This window comes from Centroberyx affinis, unplaced genomic scaffold (assembly GCF_046629955.1).
Source record: "Centroberyx affinis isolate AG114_WGS23_722 - 3 ecotype Tasmania unplaced genomic scaffold, CSIRO-AGI_Caff_v1 ptg000202l_1, whole genome shotgun sequence".
Lineage (NCBI taxonomy): Eukaryota > Metazoa > Chordata > Actinopteri > Beryciformes > Berycidae > Centroberyx > Centroberyx affinis.
The window spans coordinates 9292-28479 of NW_027278894.1; the positions used below are offsets into that span (position 1 = coordinate 9292).

The 19188-nt window shown below is 42.6% G+C and overlaps 1 protein-coding gene across 5 annotated transcripts in view; it reads left to right on the top strand.

The window, feature by feature from the left end:
* The first annotated feature begins 530 nt into the window (after nucleotides 1-530).
* Nucleotides 531-19188, top strand: part of ptpn11b (protein tyrosine phosphatase non-receptor type 11b) — a 64522-nt gene continuing 45864 nt past the window's right edge. For all 5 annotated transcript variants that reach the window (XM_071539352.1, XM_071539366.1, XM_071539360.1 and 2 more), the window contains exons 1-2: nucleotides 531-639; nucleotides 17956-18078. In XM_071539352.1, coding sequence (XP_071395453.1) covers nucleotides 626-639; nucleotides 17956-18078 — 137 coding nt within the window. In that variant the 5' untranslated portion in view covers nucleotides 531-625. The remainder of the gene's footprint in view (nucleotides 640-17955; nucleotides 18079-19188) is intronic.

Below are 19188 nucleotides of genomic sequence, written 5' to 3' on the forward strand. Positions count from 1 at the left end.
TTCATGGCATTTCCTGATAACAGATTATAGAGGCATAAATGTATGATGTGTAGTACTAATGTTACTTTTGAAAAAATAAAGAATAAATAAGTATCAGTGTGAACAGGACAACTTAAAATAATTTAAAAAATAATAATAATACCCAGTGGAATGATTTGTGGAGTGAAACTATAGCCTAGCTGTAAAATATAGGCCTGCTAAAAAAAATTATATCACATTATGGTGCATGACATTTCCTAATGAAATTTTAAATTTAGGACAAAAAATATGTATTTAATAGAAATTGGGACATTGTGGCAGCAAATATTAATAGAATGCAGCAAGAATATAAATAGGATAAATAGTAACGCTTGATGGCTGTAACACAACAAAGCGACCTGCTAGGGATTCCTCCTTATAGTCTAATATAATTTTGTTCACTTTGTATTACTGCAAATATTTGGGTTTTATTTTGAAAGCAACTACCGGAAACCGCGTGTTTTATTGCGTCCGGCTTGACCCGCTGGTTCAACAGAGCTCTCACTCTTCACAGCGACACGGCAGAGCTAGCAGGGGGGGAAGGTTTAGCGTTTAATTGAACTTTCCCTGCTCGTTTGAGGAAACTTGACAGCTTTCAAAGACTGCTATGACATCTCGCAGGTAGGTCGGCCTCGCCTTTTAAACTCCCATTAATCACCCGGTAATATTTCAGCCTCTTTACACTGTACCAGCGGGTCAGAGATATAGTGCAGGCTAGAATGTATTGAGGCTGCCAGCAAGCGCTCTGAGCTGCGGCAGGGACTCCTAAACTTTTTCATATCAGCATACAGATACACGTTAGACCACAGACTCCCGCTATTTGAAACACAGTTTGTCTCGAGGAACCCCATTTGAAAATTGTATCGTTAGATATGACTTGACACGGAGTTATATAACTGACTGTGCTTAAAGTATGGCGGTAACAACAGTGGGGGGACAGTGAAAGCTATGATAAAAAAACAAAAACAAAACTTAAATACGCTTAAATTGTGCTAGCTGCTCCAGAGTGAAACAACAGTGGAATTCTCCATTTTGCTTCATATTCCTCCTCCATATTCCTTCTTATAGTCTGTCTTCCATTCATTTGCATTCTGTGCTCATATGCTGATGTGTGGTGTGATTTATTTCTGAGTTGCAAGTCAGCCCTGGTCTATTTCATATGCACACAGCCTCCTACACTTCCTGGAGATTTCCACACATCAAACACGTTTTTTTATCCTGAAGTCTATAGCCTCCTATACTCTGTACCTATGGACATTTGTCTCTTTCTGCCCCCACACTCTCTCTTTGTCTCTCTCTCTCTCTGTGCACAGTGCAGGAAATTGGCTTAAAGCTTCCTGTCAACCCGAGCCCCCACAAAAGAGTACTATTGTAATCCTGTAATACATTTTAGAACCATTCTATAGCGATATCCCAGAAAAACTAGTCCCCCCTTAAATCTCTATAGGATTATTATAGGAATATCATTGTGATACCATAGAAGAAGTATGAAGAGGTCCCAGTAATCTCACTGCTGAGTACCACAGACACACTATATTAACATAACAATAGAGAAATATTACAGTGATACCATAGGAGTTTTGAAAAAATACTGTAAAGTCATTAAGAACAGCATTAAGTACAATTTATATACTTAAAGTCTCTTTAGGAATATTATAGGGATTTTTCCTGTTTTCCTGCTTTACCCAGACTGCTTTGCTTTAGTGAGAAGTGAGTTAATCATGAACTGCACTTTACTTCTATTCTTCTATTCTATTCTAACTGAACTTAACTTCTATTCCTATAATCACATGCACGTCCATGTGGCCCATAAATGATTTGTAGACTTCCCTGAAACACTGACCAGGTTAAGCTGTTGGCAGTCCAGAGCTACAGGTGGTTGTACACCATCAACATTAATGGCTAGGCCCATCTAGTATTGATTTGAAATTGATTCTTAGTACATTATTGGTGCTTTTAATGCCAGGTTGCATCCTCTATAACCCATTGTGGGTGTTTGCAAGTATGTGGGTGATAGTCCACTATTACCTGCTGTCAGAGGTGGAAAGTAACTAAGTACATTTACTCAAGTACTGTACTTAAGTACAATTTTGAGGTACTTGTACTTTACTTGAGTATTTCCATTTGATGCTACTTTATACTTCTACTCCACTACATTTCAGAGGGAGATATTGTACTTTCTACTCCACTACATTTATTTGATAACTTAAGTTACTAGTTACTTTGCAGATTCAGATTATTAATACAAAATATAATCAACTAATAAATTGGGATGTGTTATTATAGATTACTGTAAGCTACCCAGCAGTGTATAAAGTAGTGGAAATCAGCCCCAACTTTTCCAGCTGCAACATTAAAGTGATGCTTACACATGAATGCATCAATAATTATAATTCAATAATATAATATATACCGTATTATTCTGAAATGGGCCATTCTGCATAATGAGTACTTTTACTTTTGTTGCTTTAAGTACATTTTGATGCTAATACTTTTGTACTTTTACTTAAGTAACATTTTGAATGCAGGACTTTTACTTGTAGCTAGGGTTGCAAAGGGGTGGAAAATTTCCGGTAAATTTCCAGAAAGTTTCTGGTTAATTTCCATGGGAAGTTAAGCTGGGGAATTTTGGAAATATTCCAAATTGGAAACTTTCCATGGGAATTATGGGAATTTATGGGAATTTATGGAAATTAATGGGAATTTATGGGAATTTATGGGAATTAACTGGGAATTGAGGGTAATTTAATGGAAAGGTATCATATCCAAGCATAAATATTTGTTTTGTTATAAGCAGACATCCATCCAAAATAATACAATTAAAACAGATTTATTTGTAAGTAGAACTTTATCAAGTGTTAAATATTTTATTGAACAATCAATTCTTTCATTGAAGAACAAAAACATGAATGTTGAGTTAAATATTACTCATCCCCCCGACCCAACCCATTCAAAAATTAATAAAAATGCACAGGAATGCACAGTGCATGTAGGGGGCGTGGTCTCAATAGCCCTGCAGTAAGCAGTGTGCTATGTGTGCATGTGATTGAGGAATAGCATAGATATTCAACTGTACTTGCATGATATCTGGTTGTTTTAGTCAGGATTATGCTAAAATATATTTTCCCCAACTATATTTAAGTTCCCTATTAAGAGCATACCTTCAATTTTGTAAATTCCTGGTTTATTCCCGTTTATTCCCATAAATTCCCATTAATTCCCATAAATTCCCGTTAATTCCCATGGAAAGTTTCCAACTTTGAAAATTCCCGGAATTTTGCAACCCTACTTGTAGCAGAGTATTTTTATACTGTGGTATTTCTACTTTTGCTTAAGTAAAAGATCTGAGTACTTCTTCCACCACTGCCTGCTGTATATAGACCTTAAGCTTGATGTGTTTGATAGATGGCAGGAGAAATGGTATATTCATAAGATAAACTAGATCCTAACCTAGATCCTAAAGATGGGGATAGACCTCTTTGCCTTCTTAATGCTTGCCTCATAACTAAAAGTAGTCTGTTTTTAAATAATTACTACAGATTTGTGTGCAAGGTGACCTCCCAAATGTTGACTCCAGCAGCAGGCCCGTCCCCAGGCTCGGAAACTGCCCTGTCGGCAAACCCAAGAGTTTGTAGTTGATACATGTGAGCCTACCCTCTATATGGGCGGAAAAAGATAGGAGATGTAACCTATCACATGGTGTTAAGACAGGAGAATGTTGTGTCCTTCCTGTATGCTTTTTGCAGGTGAAGTGGCGTAGGGTGACGGCGGGGTTAAAGGGCCGCTCCGCCGAGTTTAGCAATCCAATCCACTCTCACAGAACACAAAGGCATTTATTTCTCCTCCGGCAGAACAAAGGCTGTTGAAATCCGGCCATGTTAGTTGGCAAAAATAGCAGTTTTTCACCGCTGAATCTGGCTGGGTACGGCTTAGGCCCCGGTGCATCAAAGGGAGTTGGGAAACAATAAAGCAGCCGTACCGACCGGTGCCCGAAAAACTCCCGGTGCCATAATTTCCAACGACTTCACTCCCATTTCAAGCGCGTTTATGTCATTTCCCCCACCGATAGAGACGGCTGTTAAACTGAGTTGTTGTTTTTCTGTAACATTCCCCCTATAGGGCGACGCGTGGCTGCGTGTTCTCGCCATTTCTCGCAGACATTTACAATAAACACTTATAAGTCGAGAGGAGGCGAGGCATTCAGGCGGGCCCCCCGGGGGTGGGGGGGTGAGGGGGCACGGAGGCCGGAGCAAACCACCAGGCTGAGATCAGAGATAGCGGAGGGAGAAGTCGTTTCATCGCCGCCGGTTTCCATCTTTTGTCGCCGGCTGAGACGTGTCAGACTGTTGCTCTGTGGCTCATGCTGTACTTCCTGAGCTGAAATACCGCAGGGGAGCAACACTTCCAACACAATAGGTGCCATCTTGGTCTGACAGGCACGCATCTCCCGCTGCTGATATAATCACTTAGAGGGGATTTTAATTTATGGGACTATGGGGGAATGTTGCCTATTTTGCCATTAGTGTCTTTACAGTGAAGATTGGTGGCAGTGTAGTGAAAAAGCTACTCAAAGGTACTTAAGGCTTAAATGTGTGTACTACTCACGCATTGTACTATCACAGTTAAAGTAGAAATATATTTAAACATTGTAATAAGTTCCATGTAATGCTAACGATGCAGAATTAGTGCTGCGTTATTATTTTGCCAGTTCATTTTGTGCGGCGTTACAACTTTTCCACTATTGGAAACCACCTCTGGCCCCCTTTTGTTTATGGAACAGACCTCGTCTGTCACTGAAACTCATTTGACCAGCTGAGAACAGTGAGTCAGTTTTGCTCGATAAGCCGACAGGAAAACAACAGCCCATGTGGAGGAATAAGATAGCGCTGCCAAAATTTCCAGGAGCGCTTTGGACCAACTGTTAGTGTTTTTCCAGATACATGTTTTGCAATTTATTGATTTTTATTCCCGACAAAGGACGACGGAGGCAAAGTAGAGCCTTAAGAAATGGATTAAAGGGGAGGGGGGGGGGGGTGTTTGTGACTTCAATCACCTCTAAACTCAGTATTGCATTTTGTAAGCATGGACTTATAAGGGTCTATGTGCCGTTTTTTAATCAAAATTGAGTTTTCCACGTATTCATGATTCACGATGTTACTTTATGCGTGTGTGGTGTTATGTTTTAAAAAAAGAGGTGTTAAGGGAGGGTTAAATATATAAAAAAAAAAAAGATGGAAAGTACGTGCTCAATTTCTCAGAAAAGCACTCCACCCAGACAGATAGAAACCTTTCATTCCAAGCTAATGATTTCACTATTGTGTTTGACCTCCCGCTGTCACACAGTCTACGCACGGCAGTTACCGGGTCTAGATCGTAGATAACCGACTCGAAGCACTAAGTCGCGGTCATTTGAATATGATTCAGGGAACAGTGCTATTGTCTCACTGGCTTTGACTGGTGAAATGAGTAAGCTGGAAGAAGCGGAACTAGGTGGCTGCCCACTGACTAATATTTACCATTCAACTTCTCTTTGGAGATATATGGATGCGGTTGCACAATAGGAAATAAAACGCAGAAAGAGGTAGTTCACCTCAAATTATTCTGTTGCGTGATCTTTTTCCCAGGGCTGAGTGTGTCCCCACTTGCCTTTTTTAAACCCAAATGTAAAAGGTCAGTGAGGTTTTCAAGTTAGTTTACTGATTTTCCACTGCGTTGTTCATTGACCAGCCCTGGAATATCTTTTCTCTTCTAAATGAATAAGTGGATAGTAGGCGCTAACTAACATCAATCAGTTCAAAGGTTGATATAGCTTAGGCATGAAACATGGGCTGCAGTCAGACTTCTTCATGTTCTTGAAGTGGTAAAATCAGGCAGGGAAAAACTCACTGAAACAGCACAATATTTTCTCTTTAATAATAAGATGAGTTATATTTTGCTTGGCTCCTATGGGACTGGACTTAATGCATAATTGAACCACATATTCTATACCGTGCTATACCCCATATACCCTAAAATCCATTTCATTGAAGGGACTTGTCTTGCTTGCAAAAAAAACCAAAACATAATAATTTTTTATTTAACATTGTTCCAAAGTTCAAAATATAATATAGGGAATGTTTGAGTGAAAAACATTTAACGTTTTATGTTAAATTTTTGCCAGCGTGGCATTTAAGAAAGGGATTGCTTCGTTATCTGAATCTTATGCTTCCAGGTCAAGTCAGATAAAATCAGATAAAAAACTTAAAATAAACTCCATTTTGAAATAACTTTTATAGTAAAACTAAATGCAAAAGGTCAAAGTGGTGAATACTCTTTTGAGTAGCTTGTTTTTTAATCCGTTGTTGCAGAATACACCAATAAAAGCTAGACACATGGTTGTTTAGTGCACACTCTCTAAAAAAATGTTGATGTCCCCTGTTGAAAAGGAGTTTCTGCGACAAAACACAGTAGTTAGTTATTAACCATTAATGTCACAGGCATGAAGCCCGTTCTGCCCTGTGCCGGCCAAGTTAAAGCCCGTGTTTATTCCATGTAACTACAGAAGTCACCAAACTGTGGATCGCCTGTGCTATGAGTTGCTCATGCATGTTAAAAGGATTGACAAACGACCCTGAAAGCTTTTGACCCGTGTGCTGTATCGGCAGTAGCAATCTGGCAGATTAGTTAGCCGACCTCTTGGGACAGAATGGAACTACGAAGTGTACGAAGTTAGGTGCAAGCGCGCGGAGTTTTGCCTCGACTAATTCTAATAAGCCTGGCTGCCTGGCGCGACGCAGAGATGTAAAGCATCCAGTGGTGGGTGTGTGTGGGCTTTGCACCTCATGTAAATACCCTGGATCATCAGCCGGGCTAAAAATACCCGCAACATTACCAAAACCCACACCCCGGGGCTTGTCTGCGACCGATATAGCCCTAGCAGGGGCTTTAATGCTGCGCTGTGGCTACTAAGTATATCACCTTTTTGTCAGCGGGCCTAGACGGCAGCGCTTTAAATAGCCGGGGCTGTATTGAGCCTGAGACATTATGTAAGAGGATAGAGCAGGAGCGGCGGCTGGATGCACGCGGGGGCCTCTGTTTCCCCTCCGCCCGCCCGAGGCCTAACCTGCAGCCCCCAGCTGCCTCTGTCTCTCCCGCAGTCTGTACTTTTTACTTTTTGTTCGATCCCTCCGTGTCTACGTCTCGTCAGATAAAACTAGGCTATATGAAAGCTCCCTCTCTCTCTCTCTTTCTCTCTCTCTCTCTGTCTGTTTTGTCTCTCTCTCTCTCTCCCGCTCGCCGCCCCAGGCCAGATACAGGGAAGTGGGGCGCCTGGTGGTTGTCAAAGGGAATCCTATTCTTGGAAAGCCCTGAGTCACTCCTGCTCCTGCAGTCATGTTCTGCTGATGGGAGAGGGGGGAAAGAGGGGAGGTGGGGGGTAGGGAGAGAATATGGATTTGCCTGTAGAGGAAGGGTATGCTGTTCATTTTCTTTTTCTTTTTTTTTTACTTTTAGGGAATTGAAGCACTTTGGGATACATTCTCAAAATTGACTGAGACAGTGACTATATTGTACTACACAGCAAAATCAGCAGTGTTAATTTGAAGGACTACACTGACTTTATGGGAGTTTGGCCCATTGGTCACCTAATGCCTGATGAAGGGATTGGTACCAAAATCGTCTCTGTGTTTCGGTAGATAGCTCTATGCTAATGCTTTAGCATACACTATGTTAAGTAATGGCAGGCGACTAGCATTAGTATGAAGTATATATAAAGTATGAAGATAGACCTTTTAGTACTCCAAAGTTGGTATTCCTAAAAAAGTTCTGAAATCTCAGTCTTCATCATTAGTGAAGTGATATTACAAATCAACAGTGCAAATCTTTAGCGGTCTGGCTAACTTCTCTCACTTCCTGTGAAAACAAAACAAGTTGCACTCGACGTCTCGCAGGAAGAGAGATCTTCTGCCACTGACAGTGTGTTCTTTTTGTCAAATCCTTTTTCCATTTTACCAATCCCCCAAACGAGCCTGCCAGATTTGAAAATGAACTTTCCAACCAACACCAAGTTCTCATGTCCTCACTTTTAGGATAATGCGAGTTGCCTACAATTACATAACATACTGTATATGCAAAAGTGTTAGCATTGCGCATCGGACAGAGCTATCTACCAGAGACACAGAGATGATTTTGGTGCCAATCCTCTTGTCACATATTGGGTAAAGTGACGAGTGGGCCGAACTCTTCAAAAGTCACACCCATCAGAGTTAATTTAACACTTTTACTGTAGATAGTTTTGCAGCCGCTGCAGAGCCATATCAGCTCTATGAGTCGACAAACAACTCTCCAGTCAACTCAAAATAATTGCAATAAAATCAACACTTAATCACACTGGAAATATCACCGTCTATATTAGACTTTCCCAGATGATAGTTGAACCCACGCCTACAGTACTGGTATTGCATGCATCATATTTACTGTGGATGTTCTGTTCAGTATGACGCTTGTCTAAACATTCGTACGCAAATGAGCAGTTCAAGACTTTCCGTGTTACTGGTGCCCGTTTCCCCGAGTCTGTTTCCACATGCACTTCTTGGTGAGTGATGGCCAAGCGTGGACATAAAAGTTAATCATTAAGCGGAGCAGCGCACGCAGAAAGAGAAAGGGCAAACACATTTTGCCCTGGACTTGCACAACACAGACAGCCCGATCACATAATAATAGTTTCGCTGCAAATCTCAATAAGATTTCCCAGAAAACCTATCGAGAGGCCTTGGAGCCAGGATTGCATAAGTGACATTTTGGGCAAAAAGGAGTTCTGTAATCACAAAAAGGTCTTGGTTTGATCTGTCTTGTGGGAAAAGGGCAGCGTTGAAATCATGACCAAATTTAAACTAGGCATCAAACAGAGTATTTGGACTTTACTGAGGAAGTATTTTGCCCGTAAAAACGATCAAAAAGCCACTCACTTCCCTCTAGCTGTCAATATGTTGTGTCTATGCAGCTGACGCAGACATGCATTGTGTCAATATGCATGAAAGGTCAGAGAGCTGATCCTGCCGCTCCAAAGTGAACCAGTTCAGAAACGGGGTCTTCGTGGCTGACTGAACATGGTCTGGAGAAAGGTTGACCACAAACCTTATGCGTGTTCATATTGTGGCCATACCAGTCGGCACTGTGGGATATTAAACTGCCCACAGCACGCTCATGTTTACCAACCAGGCCGGTCTGTGAGGCTTCATACCAAAGGAAACCAAAGAGACGAAAAAGAAAGTCCAACTTTCTCTGGACGGAGCGCTGCTCACTTCTGTTTAGGAGACAGTTTGTCTTTCACTCTGAAGTTTCAATTCATCACTTTCTGTGGGGGGGCAGTTTCCAACTGCGTACTCAACACCAGACTTTCATTTAGGTAAATAAGGTGTGATTTAGGCTGATGGGTAGGCCTGGGTATTTTACCGATTCCGATGCCATTTTTGATTCTTATCAATCTGATTCTTAATCAACTCCCTTATCGATTCCTGCAGTATACATTTTAAGGGGTAAAAGACTACATGCAGCTTTTGTGTAGTTAACTTTGTTTTATTACTCAAGACCGACATTGCTGTGTAGAGTTACTTTTGTCTTTTCAAAATGGCTAAGGCACATTTGGCATAAGGCCTTACTTGAGAGAACAAAATACAAGAAGAATTGAAAAAAAATGCAAGTAATTGGAGGTCAACATCACTGAACAAAATATTTCCCAATGTATTTACCACTTTATTGGGTCGTTCAAACACACTCTACAATTAGTTACAATATTTCCAACAGCACATGAAGGCAGCATCTGCTTGCTACTGTAGTGACAGCTGGCGCAGCGCAGAACAAGTGTGGCAAATCTAGGAGATAATGAGGGAAACATTGGACTTTTAGACCAACAGTTCAATCATTTGGCTCCAGAACACTTGGATTATGCTGCACGAGCTGTTTGGAAGAATTCTGTGGCCCTGTTTTTTTTTTGGCATATTTGGAACTCCAAAGAAACTGTCTCCAGCAACTTCTGTTGTTTTGGAGAAGGCTGCCACAGAGCTGCGCTAGCCAACTCGACACTAGACTTGTGTTATATGGACTTACAAACTTCACCAGTGTTTTGACCCTGGTTTTGACTGACATGAGGATGAGTATGGTATGTGACACCCCCGGCGTCAAATTGCATCATTGTCTGCGATTGACGGCACACCGAAAGGCTCAAGAAGGTTGTGGTGCAGCTACTGGAGACGCATCCGGGTGTTCAACATTCTTAATGATTGATAAGAGGAATCGTTAGTGTGGTGGTTTATAAAAATCTGATGAATTAGGCAATTTGCAACTGGGACTAAATTGGAGTAGCCAGCCCAAACTGAAATCTGACTCTCTTTCTCACGGACTCCAACATCCAGTTTGTCTTCACCACTGTAGCAGAAGGCAAAAGTTGCGAAAAATTCCTCTTTTGTTGCTGTTTCTGCAGGCCGGGTAGAAGGCACTTGTTGACAGCTTTGGCAGAGTTTACCATCGTTTCCGTATTGAAAACACTGAACATTTGATTTGTCGTCACTGCCACAATGTGAATGCAGCATTAGAGTCAGGGGAAGGGCCCTCGGGGGCATTAAAGAAGCTGGCCTTGTGGTTTCATGTCCGGCCACACCGCTGCAAGGTGGGAAAGTCTTGTGGTTTCCTGGTTTGACCGGGTAGTCGTAGTTGTGGTAGTAGGACTGTGCACTATATGTGAGTATGGGTAAAAATAGCTTGAACTCTTTGATTTTTTTTGTGAGTGAATCTATAGGTGTGTAGTTACTATGGAAACACAAAGTAGCTTTAACAATAATATATAACCTTTATTTATAGAGCACTTATTAAACAGTGTTACAAAGTGCTTTACAAGGGAAATTCATCACACGATCAATAAAAAGAAGAAAAAAGAATAAAACACAAAAGAGCAAATGAAAAGAATATTTAAAACAGGAATAGCTCAGACTACAGTTCAAGTAAAAGCAGGCCTAAAAAAAAAAAAAAGTGCATCAAAGTACAATCTAATTATACCTGCAAAAACCCAGGAGCTATGGTAAGGTCACGACGAGAGAGAACACGATCGGCGGCTGCTGCTGCGGCGCTTGTCTTGTCGTCCGCTATTATTTTCTACCTCATCGACAGCTGGAAAGGCATTCAGCAAAGCACCCTACCCCCCCCCCCCCACCCCCGAGCAGCCGCAAATAATGGCTTAATGGCACACTGCTGAATTGGCTGGATTGCGGCAAGAGGGGTTTTAGCTTTGGCGAGGGCTAACTATTATCCAGTGTAACTACCCCATGCACGATTAGGTGTAATCTCCAGGCACTGGCAACACAGCTGTTGCGTTTAGCCTGCCGACAAGACAGCGTCTGCGGGGACCTCGCCGCTCTCTCGGCGGACCTGGCACGCCGGCCCGAAAGAAAGCCCCCCCCCCCCGCCAGCGTTAGGGTCATAGAGGCCCGGGAACGCAGCCATCGGACGGCCGCCGATCTCTTCTGAGGAAGAGGAGAGGAGAGGAGAGGAGAGAGAGGGCGGGCGGGCGGGCCTGTCTGCCGGCGCCCCGTCCCGTTCGTCTGAGCTGGGAGGGGGAGGCGGGGGAGCGAGGTGGACGGGGGAGGAGGGGGGGGGGAGGGTTAGTGAGGCGGCTGATTGCGCCGACGGGTGCCGGTATCAGGCCTGCTCACGCTCATCCAAATCCCAGATTAAGCTCGCTCGCTCTCCCTCCCCCCACTCTCTCTCTCTCTCTCTCTCTCTCGCTCCATCTAACCCAGTAACACTTTTACAAGCGCTCTCCCTCTCTCTCTCTCTACGTCTCTATATCTCCCTCCCTCCCTCCCATCCTTCCTTGTGTGTCAGTGCCCAGTGCTGGATTACTAAGCTCTGAGGCTACTGAAGCAGGGGGCTGTGGCAGGCTTCGACCAGAATGGTGAGGTAGGGCAGAAACTATCCCACTCAGCCGATTTCCCGCTATCACACGACCCCTGCCCTTCTTCTTCTTCTTTTGATATAATGTCTATAGTGCTTCATGAAACGCATAGCTGCAGTAGAATCCGGTGCTTATGGAGAGCAGGTGAACTTGGGAGCGCATGTGGAGATGTGCGTATGTGTGTGTGTGTGTGTGTGTGCATCTTTGTGTGTGTTGGTGTAAAGGTGGGTGCTTGGGAATGTTTGGTTACAAGGTGGGGCCAGGGTGTGAGTGGAGTCAGCATTACCCTCTAGTCGTTAAGAAGGCTGTAAGATGGTTCTGTTGTGTGTGTGTGTGTGTGTGTGTGTGTGTGTGTGTGTGTGTGTGTGAGAGAGAGAGAGAGAGTCCAATCCCGTCTCCATTGTTTGAAAATTTGATGTGACAGCAGCGCTGCGATGCGGGATTGTATATGGATTAGTGGCATAAGGCATTTTTTTCCCCCCCGCTGTGTTTTGTTTTTCCCTATGAAACTGTGTAAGATTAAAAACAATGCCATGTGTAATCTGTCCACCAGCTGACACACAACGCCAGTCAAAGGGTCTTCAGTGTTTTAGCCTAAATTTAGCTGAAAGGGAGAGTCACAAATGGAACATAGTTTATTTTCACAGTTTAGACGGAAGACACCTGATTTACAAGAACAGTATAAAATGTAAAAAAAAAAAAATTCTACATTGTAGACTGTGCAAAATAATTCCTCAGACTCGTCACGGACTGTAACACCCACAGACCTGCTAACCATGCAGTAAAAACGATACAATAATTGTTATAGATTTGGTGTTAGTGCTGTAGGTGTCACAGTAACAGAGAGAAATCAGTCTCTAGCAGCCAGTGTTGCATGGAATGCGGTTGCAACTCTTAATTCTCCTTGTTACTATCGAGGGACGAGCTATTCCGCCCCAAGGAGACATCAGTCTATCCTCCTAAGGATTAACTTTGGGTGTCGTGGATAATACACTCACCCGTGTCTCTCTCTCTTTGAAACATTTCCTCTATCTATCCTTTATCCACCCCTTCGCCCCAATCTCCACCAATCTCCATGCCAGACTTCAAGACTTTTTTTTTTTTTTTTCCTGATCCAATCCACCCCCCCCCCACCCTTCCCCTTTTTACATGTATTTGTGACTAATCCCCTGGTGAATGCTGGTCGTAATCGGTTACAATTTGCCGTTTTGCAAAAGTTCCTCCCCATAATCTGCTCCCTCGGGCCGCGGAATTGAGAGAAAGCGCTTGTGGATCACACACACACACACACACACACACACACACACACCCGGGGCGGAGAAGAAGGGGGTGAGGCGGGTGGGTTGCAATCTGGGCCAGATGTCTGGTCTGTCTGTCGCTCGCTGACCCGGGGGGGGGGCTTCTGGGTCGGCTCTCGTTTTTCACCGGCCAACGCTCCCCGCACACACTAGGGCCGGACGGATATACAGTATCAGCCGTTATATCATGCTGATACTGGCCTTTTGTTAAATATTGGATACCGGCCAGTCATGTGCTTCACCTCCATGGATGGAGGTTCCAAAATATGGTCAATATATCGCTCTAACCTTAATTCTAATGTGGTGTTTTGATCAGATACGCATGAATATGTTTTTTAGGATTACTTTGTTTATATCAGAGAAGTCATTCCAGTGTTGTGTGGGAGGATTTTACTCAACAGTCTGTAAAACCTGCAGTGAAACCTGCCTCACCCTGCCTGAAAGAGTAGAGTGCTAACCCTAAAAAAAACTTCATCAGTATGACGTTCAATGGAGATTTTCAGTGTCCCATGATGGTCTAAATGCTGCCTCAGGGTTTTTTTCACCCTGACAAGAATGAAACGCGAGGGGGGGGGGGGGAAACGGCTACAATGCAAAATATCAAAAAACCCATATTGTTCAAACCCTACCCCACGCTGCCGTCACCTCATTCTCTCTGTCTCCACCTCTCCGTCTCTCGCTCCATCTGTCTCGTCTTCCCCTCCCGTCTCGCTTCCCCTCTCCTTTGTCATAATGGAGTCCCGTCAGGTTTCCGCCGTTGTGAATGACAAGCTGTCAGTGTCACTCTGATTCACCGTCATCATCGCCGCCCGCGCGACGATGACAGCCGCCGCTCCTCCGACAACGCAGCCTACATGTCTGACATTTAGGCTTAGCTCTCTGAAAGCCATTTGCAGTATTTGCTATTCAACCTAGTCGTAGTAGGGGTTAGAGTTCAGCTGATTTGAATTCCTCAGTTGTTCAGACGCATTGGAATCCCTGAAAGATGACAATAAGAAATGTCAGACCTAGAAATCGCTTAGAAAGTAGTAATTAAAGTACAAATGTAAATATTTAAGCATCCATTTGATTTTTAACACATTTACTTTTTCATATTTAAATATGAAAAAGTAAAGCGTGGCATGTAGCGTGAGCTGGGATTCAAACCGCCGCAGCGGTGTTCTCCGCTCCGAAGCGACACTGGATCTTCCGAGCTGACACAAGAGTCTTTATTTTTATCTCGGGTGTCATGGGTTTGTGTCAGACAGCGTGCAAAAACAGAAACAGCTAAATCTCCCCCCCCCGACCCCCCTCACCCCCCGCTGTTAAATCTTTCAGATATTATCTTCTCTGCATGAGTCTGATAAAGGCGCTCTTGTTGTGCCGCTCGCCGCCTGCTCTCATCTGGGCTATATTGATCAATAATAAGCCTTTGTAATGTGTCGGCGGTGGTGAAAGGCTACGGGGAAACGCACTCACTCCGTGACTCATCCAGTCTATTTGTCAGCGTCAAAACAATCTGTTTTCCCCCTCATCTTGAATCATTGACATTTACCAGCATTCCTCTTTTTTTTTTTTTTTGTAGCCAAAGTTGTATGGCTGGAACTAATGATTATTTTAGTAATTGGCAACTGGTGACTATTTTTTCAATTAACTGATCAATCTGACAATTATTTTCTTGATTCCATTAGTCGGAACAAAAAAGAGAAATGAATAAAGCAGCTCAAAATTCAAAGCTTTAAGTGTTTGTCACGTCTTTGAGGAGCAAGTCAGGGGAGAAAGTCATCCATGTACATCTTTGTTACTAGGAAGAAAGGAAGGAAAAATAGTAAACTTCATTAAAATGTGTACAGTATCTTAATTATGTGTAATGGTAGAATAATATAGAAATGCATTTTGCACAATAATTCCATGCTTGCAAATGGGCATTTGCAAGCATGGCAGGTAGAGGTGAAAGAGCACGATTTTCTTTAATTCAATTATAAGATACTCAACTAACTAAGATACTAAACTAAATGTTTTTGTGTGGCAGTGAGTGCTTTCAGTGATCGTTATCCTCTAGAGGGAAAAACAAAAATCCACCCTAAAACACTTTTGATGCTGTTTAAAAACAGCTGCTGGGGATGTACCTTGCATTTCTGGGCCCAATTTGTTGTTTGGATGTGTGTTTTTCTTATTCCAGTGGATAACTGGCCAAATGTAGACAACATGACATCACATAGAGACATTTCCAGTAGTTACAGTGGAGCTCAGTAGCAGAAAATGTTTCAGCAATCTAAAACGTCAGGTTTTGTCTCTCAGAATCAAAGAGCGAGGGCTTCTTTCTTCTAGAGCCGGCATTTTGCACTAACATTCACTTTTTCATGACTGGAAAAACTGTCTCTCTTGCTCTTACAATGCTAACACTATCACTATTGCTCTCTCCACACACACATATGACCCCTAACAACTTCAGGTACTCTGAACTCAGGTTTTCGGGTTGTCAAAAGGCATTCTGGGAAATGTAGGCAATCGCCAGCTGAAGCAGAGGTAGACGAGGCAGGTTGAGGGAAAGTGGGTACTAGACTGGCTTTGCCTGCTGCATGCCAGCCATGAGTAGATGTTTTGGCTGAAGTGCCGCCTAAAATGTAAATTGCTTCATCGCCTCCATCTGTGACCTGTTTGTTAAAGCAATTCCAATTTCAGCTGCAGCCATTCTCTTCTGCAAAGCATGTTTTGGATCCCGTGACCCTGACCCATTACGCACAGCGTTTAGAGTAATTGGCGCCGCTTTTCTCCTGCGTCTCTACTGACAAAACACAACACTTACTGTACATGTCAGTTTTGCCAAGCCCTCCCGCCTCGACGCATAAACGGGGACCAGGGCGGCTAATGGTGCGTTGGATTAGCCAGGGAGGCCACACAGTAGTTAGGGAGGTTTAACCCAATGATCCCTGCTTAAATATGAGCTCTAATTCCACACAGCTGACAGACAGACATTCACTGTGACATTACTGCGTTACACACGCCCCTCTTCTTCCACACCGGTGCAGTTTATTCGCCATTAAACGCTATTAAAAGATATTACTTTTTTTTTTTTTCAATGCTACAGCCTCATGCCCGATGAAGGCAGCCTTTGTGGGAATTTCACAAGATCTATATGGATGTTTGACAGCTCAATGAGCCACCGTTTGTCCTTCTGTTTGGTTTATGGCTTGTTACTGTTAGTGGATGATCAATATGGTGTGGCTTGGATAAGTGACAGTGTCAAACACTTGCCAGTTAATGGGTCAACACCTGACTGAGAAGTGGACAGGATAAATATTTGCCTGCACAGTGTTGTGCAACAGAGGAAGCAACAAGTCATTATTAGCCGTGGGTTTGAAGTACTGTAAACCTTAGTTTCCTTCCCTTGCAAAATGCAGGACAAACAGTTTGTATTTGTTCACTGTTGATACTGCAGGATACAAATCTGCGGTGCTTTTTTACTTTGATGGAAAAGCAGAAGTGCACTAATAGAAGCTCACTACAAAAATCAAGATTACAGATCATATTATAGCTGTAAACAATGACAAATACAGGAGAGCGTGCAATTCTTTTAAGAATAAGAGCACTGATCTAAGGTTTCTGGTCAGGTCATGTGACTTATTAACTTTCAGCATGAGTTAAGAGAGAAACTGATCAGAGATCAACAGTATCAGTAGATTATGCACATGAACCCTAATCTCCTGGCATTTAAGGTGCTTTTAATAGTAGAACCACCACAGTTTTAACCTGTCGTCTCAACTGCAGTATAACAAGGTCATTTGCAAAGTATCACAACTTCATTTACAAGCCATTAAAGCAATTTACATACTATTAGAGTACAGTTCACTGTTCTAAAGGGAGGTTTTCCAAGGGCTGCTATATCTGATCAAATGTTTTAATCTGAAAAACTAATAACATTTAATTTATCTTTAACTAGCAAAACCAGCAAAAAAAACTGATAGTCTGTTGTGATTCTTAACACCTTTGACCAAAATCAGTGCAGTAAAACGTGGGGTGTGAACCTGACAAAATCATCCATATGTCCCCAGTAGATAATTGGTTCCAGTGCTCCATGCTAACAGTTAGGCTATGTGGAGTGATAGGAGGCTCCATGCTAACACTTCAGCATACACTATGTGGAGTGATAGTAGGCCACCAGCATTATAGAGCTAATGCTAAATGGTATTTTTAAACAGTGCTCAGCTATGCCTGGCAGTTGTATGTAGGAGAATGGTGACATTTACATAAGATATCATTTAAACAATGTACTGTTTTGAACTAGGGACCACTGTCTAGGAGTTGTTTTTTTTTCCACAGGAAGTGAAGGTGGTGGGTGATGAGATGAGTGTAGCCTACAGATAAAAATCACTCTCACTTGAAATGGTTCCAAAAATAAACTGCAGTTACATCAGCTGTATTGACTTGATGCTATTTATGAATCTGCATGAGATATAACAAAAGCCACTAACAGCTTTTTATTACCAAAATGCCAGTCTTTTTACTTTGGATAATGGCATACTCTCACTCAGCATAGTGTATGCTGTGATGTGTTTTTACCGGGAACACATACAGTATATTGTCATCACTTGTTGACCAACATGCAGTCTCCCAAAAAACTTGATGTATTCCTTTTAAGGTTTTTTTTTTCTCTTTTATGAGGCAGCTATTTCAGACATTGTCCTCTCATGTAACGCCTCTCTTTTGCCCCTCTGTCCCGCGGCTGTTCAGGTGGTTCCACCCCAACATCACCGGCATCGAGGCAGAGCAGCTCCTGTTGACCCGGGGCGTCCACGGCAGTTTCCTGGCCCGGCCCAGCAAGAGCAACCCGGGGGATTTCACCCTCTCCGTCAGGTAGGTGTCTCCGTTTCCTCTCCCTGTTGTTTTTGCCCTTCGCCGTCGGTGTGACATTTACATTTTACATTTACATTTTAAGTCAGGAGTGCAAAGGTCACAGCCTTAGGTGCCCTTACAATGTTTCTGTGACCGTAGAATGAGCAAGTGACGCTTCACCTGCGGGTGAAGGGACGGCATTTACACGGAGTAGGAGTTCTGACACGCGTGTGTGTTCAATGTGGGAGTTTCTAGGAATGTGTCGGAGAACAGATTGAGAACGGGCCGTTTGGTAACATTCCCAAATGAATTTGCCCACACCCGTCTTGGTTTTGACTCTGCTAATGGGCCTTTAAAGCCCATAGCGATACTAAAATTTTTGGATTGAAACTGAAAATTAATTTGGGAATGATATATTGAGGTAAATATTCTTCAGTGCCCCCCCCCCCCCCCCCAGTTGTGCAGGGGACACTAAAACACTCCAGTGAAAAAATGGGATGAAGAAGAAGAATATAATAAAACAATTATGTCTGCCTGAGTGGAATCTGATCAAAATGTCTACTTAGAATCAGTTAAGGTCTTCCTATAGACAACCTAGGGCTGGGCGATAATTTCAGTGGAATCATATCGTGATGATATGAAGATATTTTAATATCCTGACACACATTTCTGCTGTCTGAATTGATGATGACAAGCAAATTTTACTTAAAAACTCTGATAAAATGAGGTATGGTAGGAATATTATTTGAAAATTTCAGTTTTGTTTGACATCACACCTAACATTACCATTCGGTTCAATGAGATGAACATTAATTTTATTATTTAACGTGATTTTGCATACATGAACCATATCGTTATATATATTGATATCGAGAAAAATCCTTATGATTATCATGATATTGATTTCAACCATATCGCCCAGCCCTAAGACAACCAGTGTAGTATTGATCAATATCAATCCATATATTGCCAAACTGATATTCAAATATATTGGTTTAAACCTTTGAGGAAACTGTGAACTTGTTAGGCAGGCACATCTGGTGCGTGGTCTGTTGCGGGCTGGTGATTTTGCGGAAAATAAATGTGATATTTCTGGTAAATACGACTCAGCGCTACATCCTGTGGTGATTG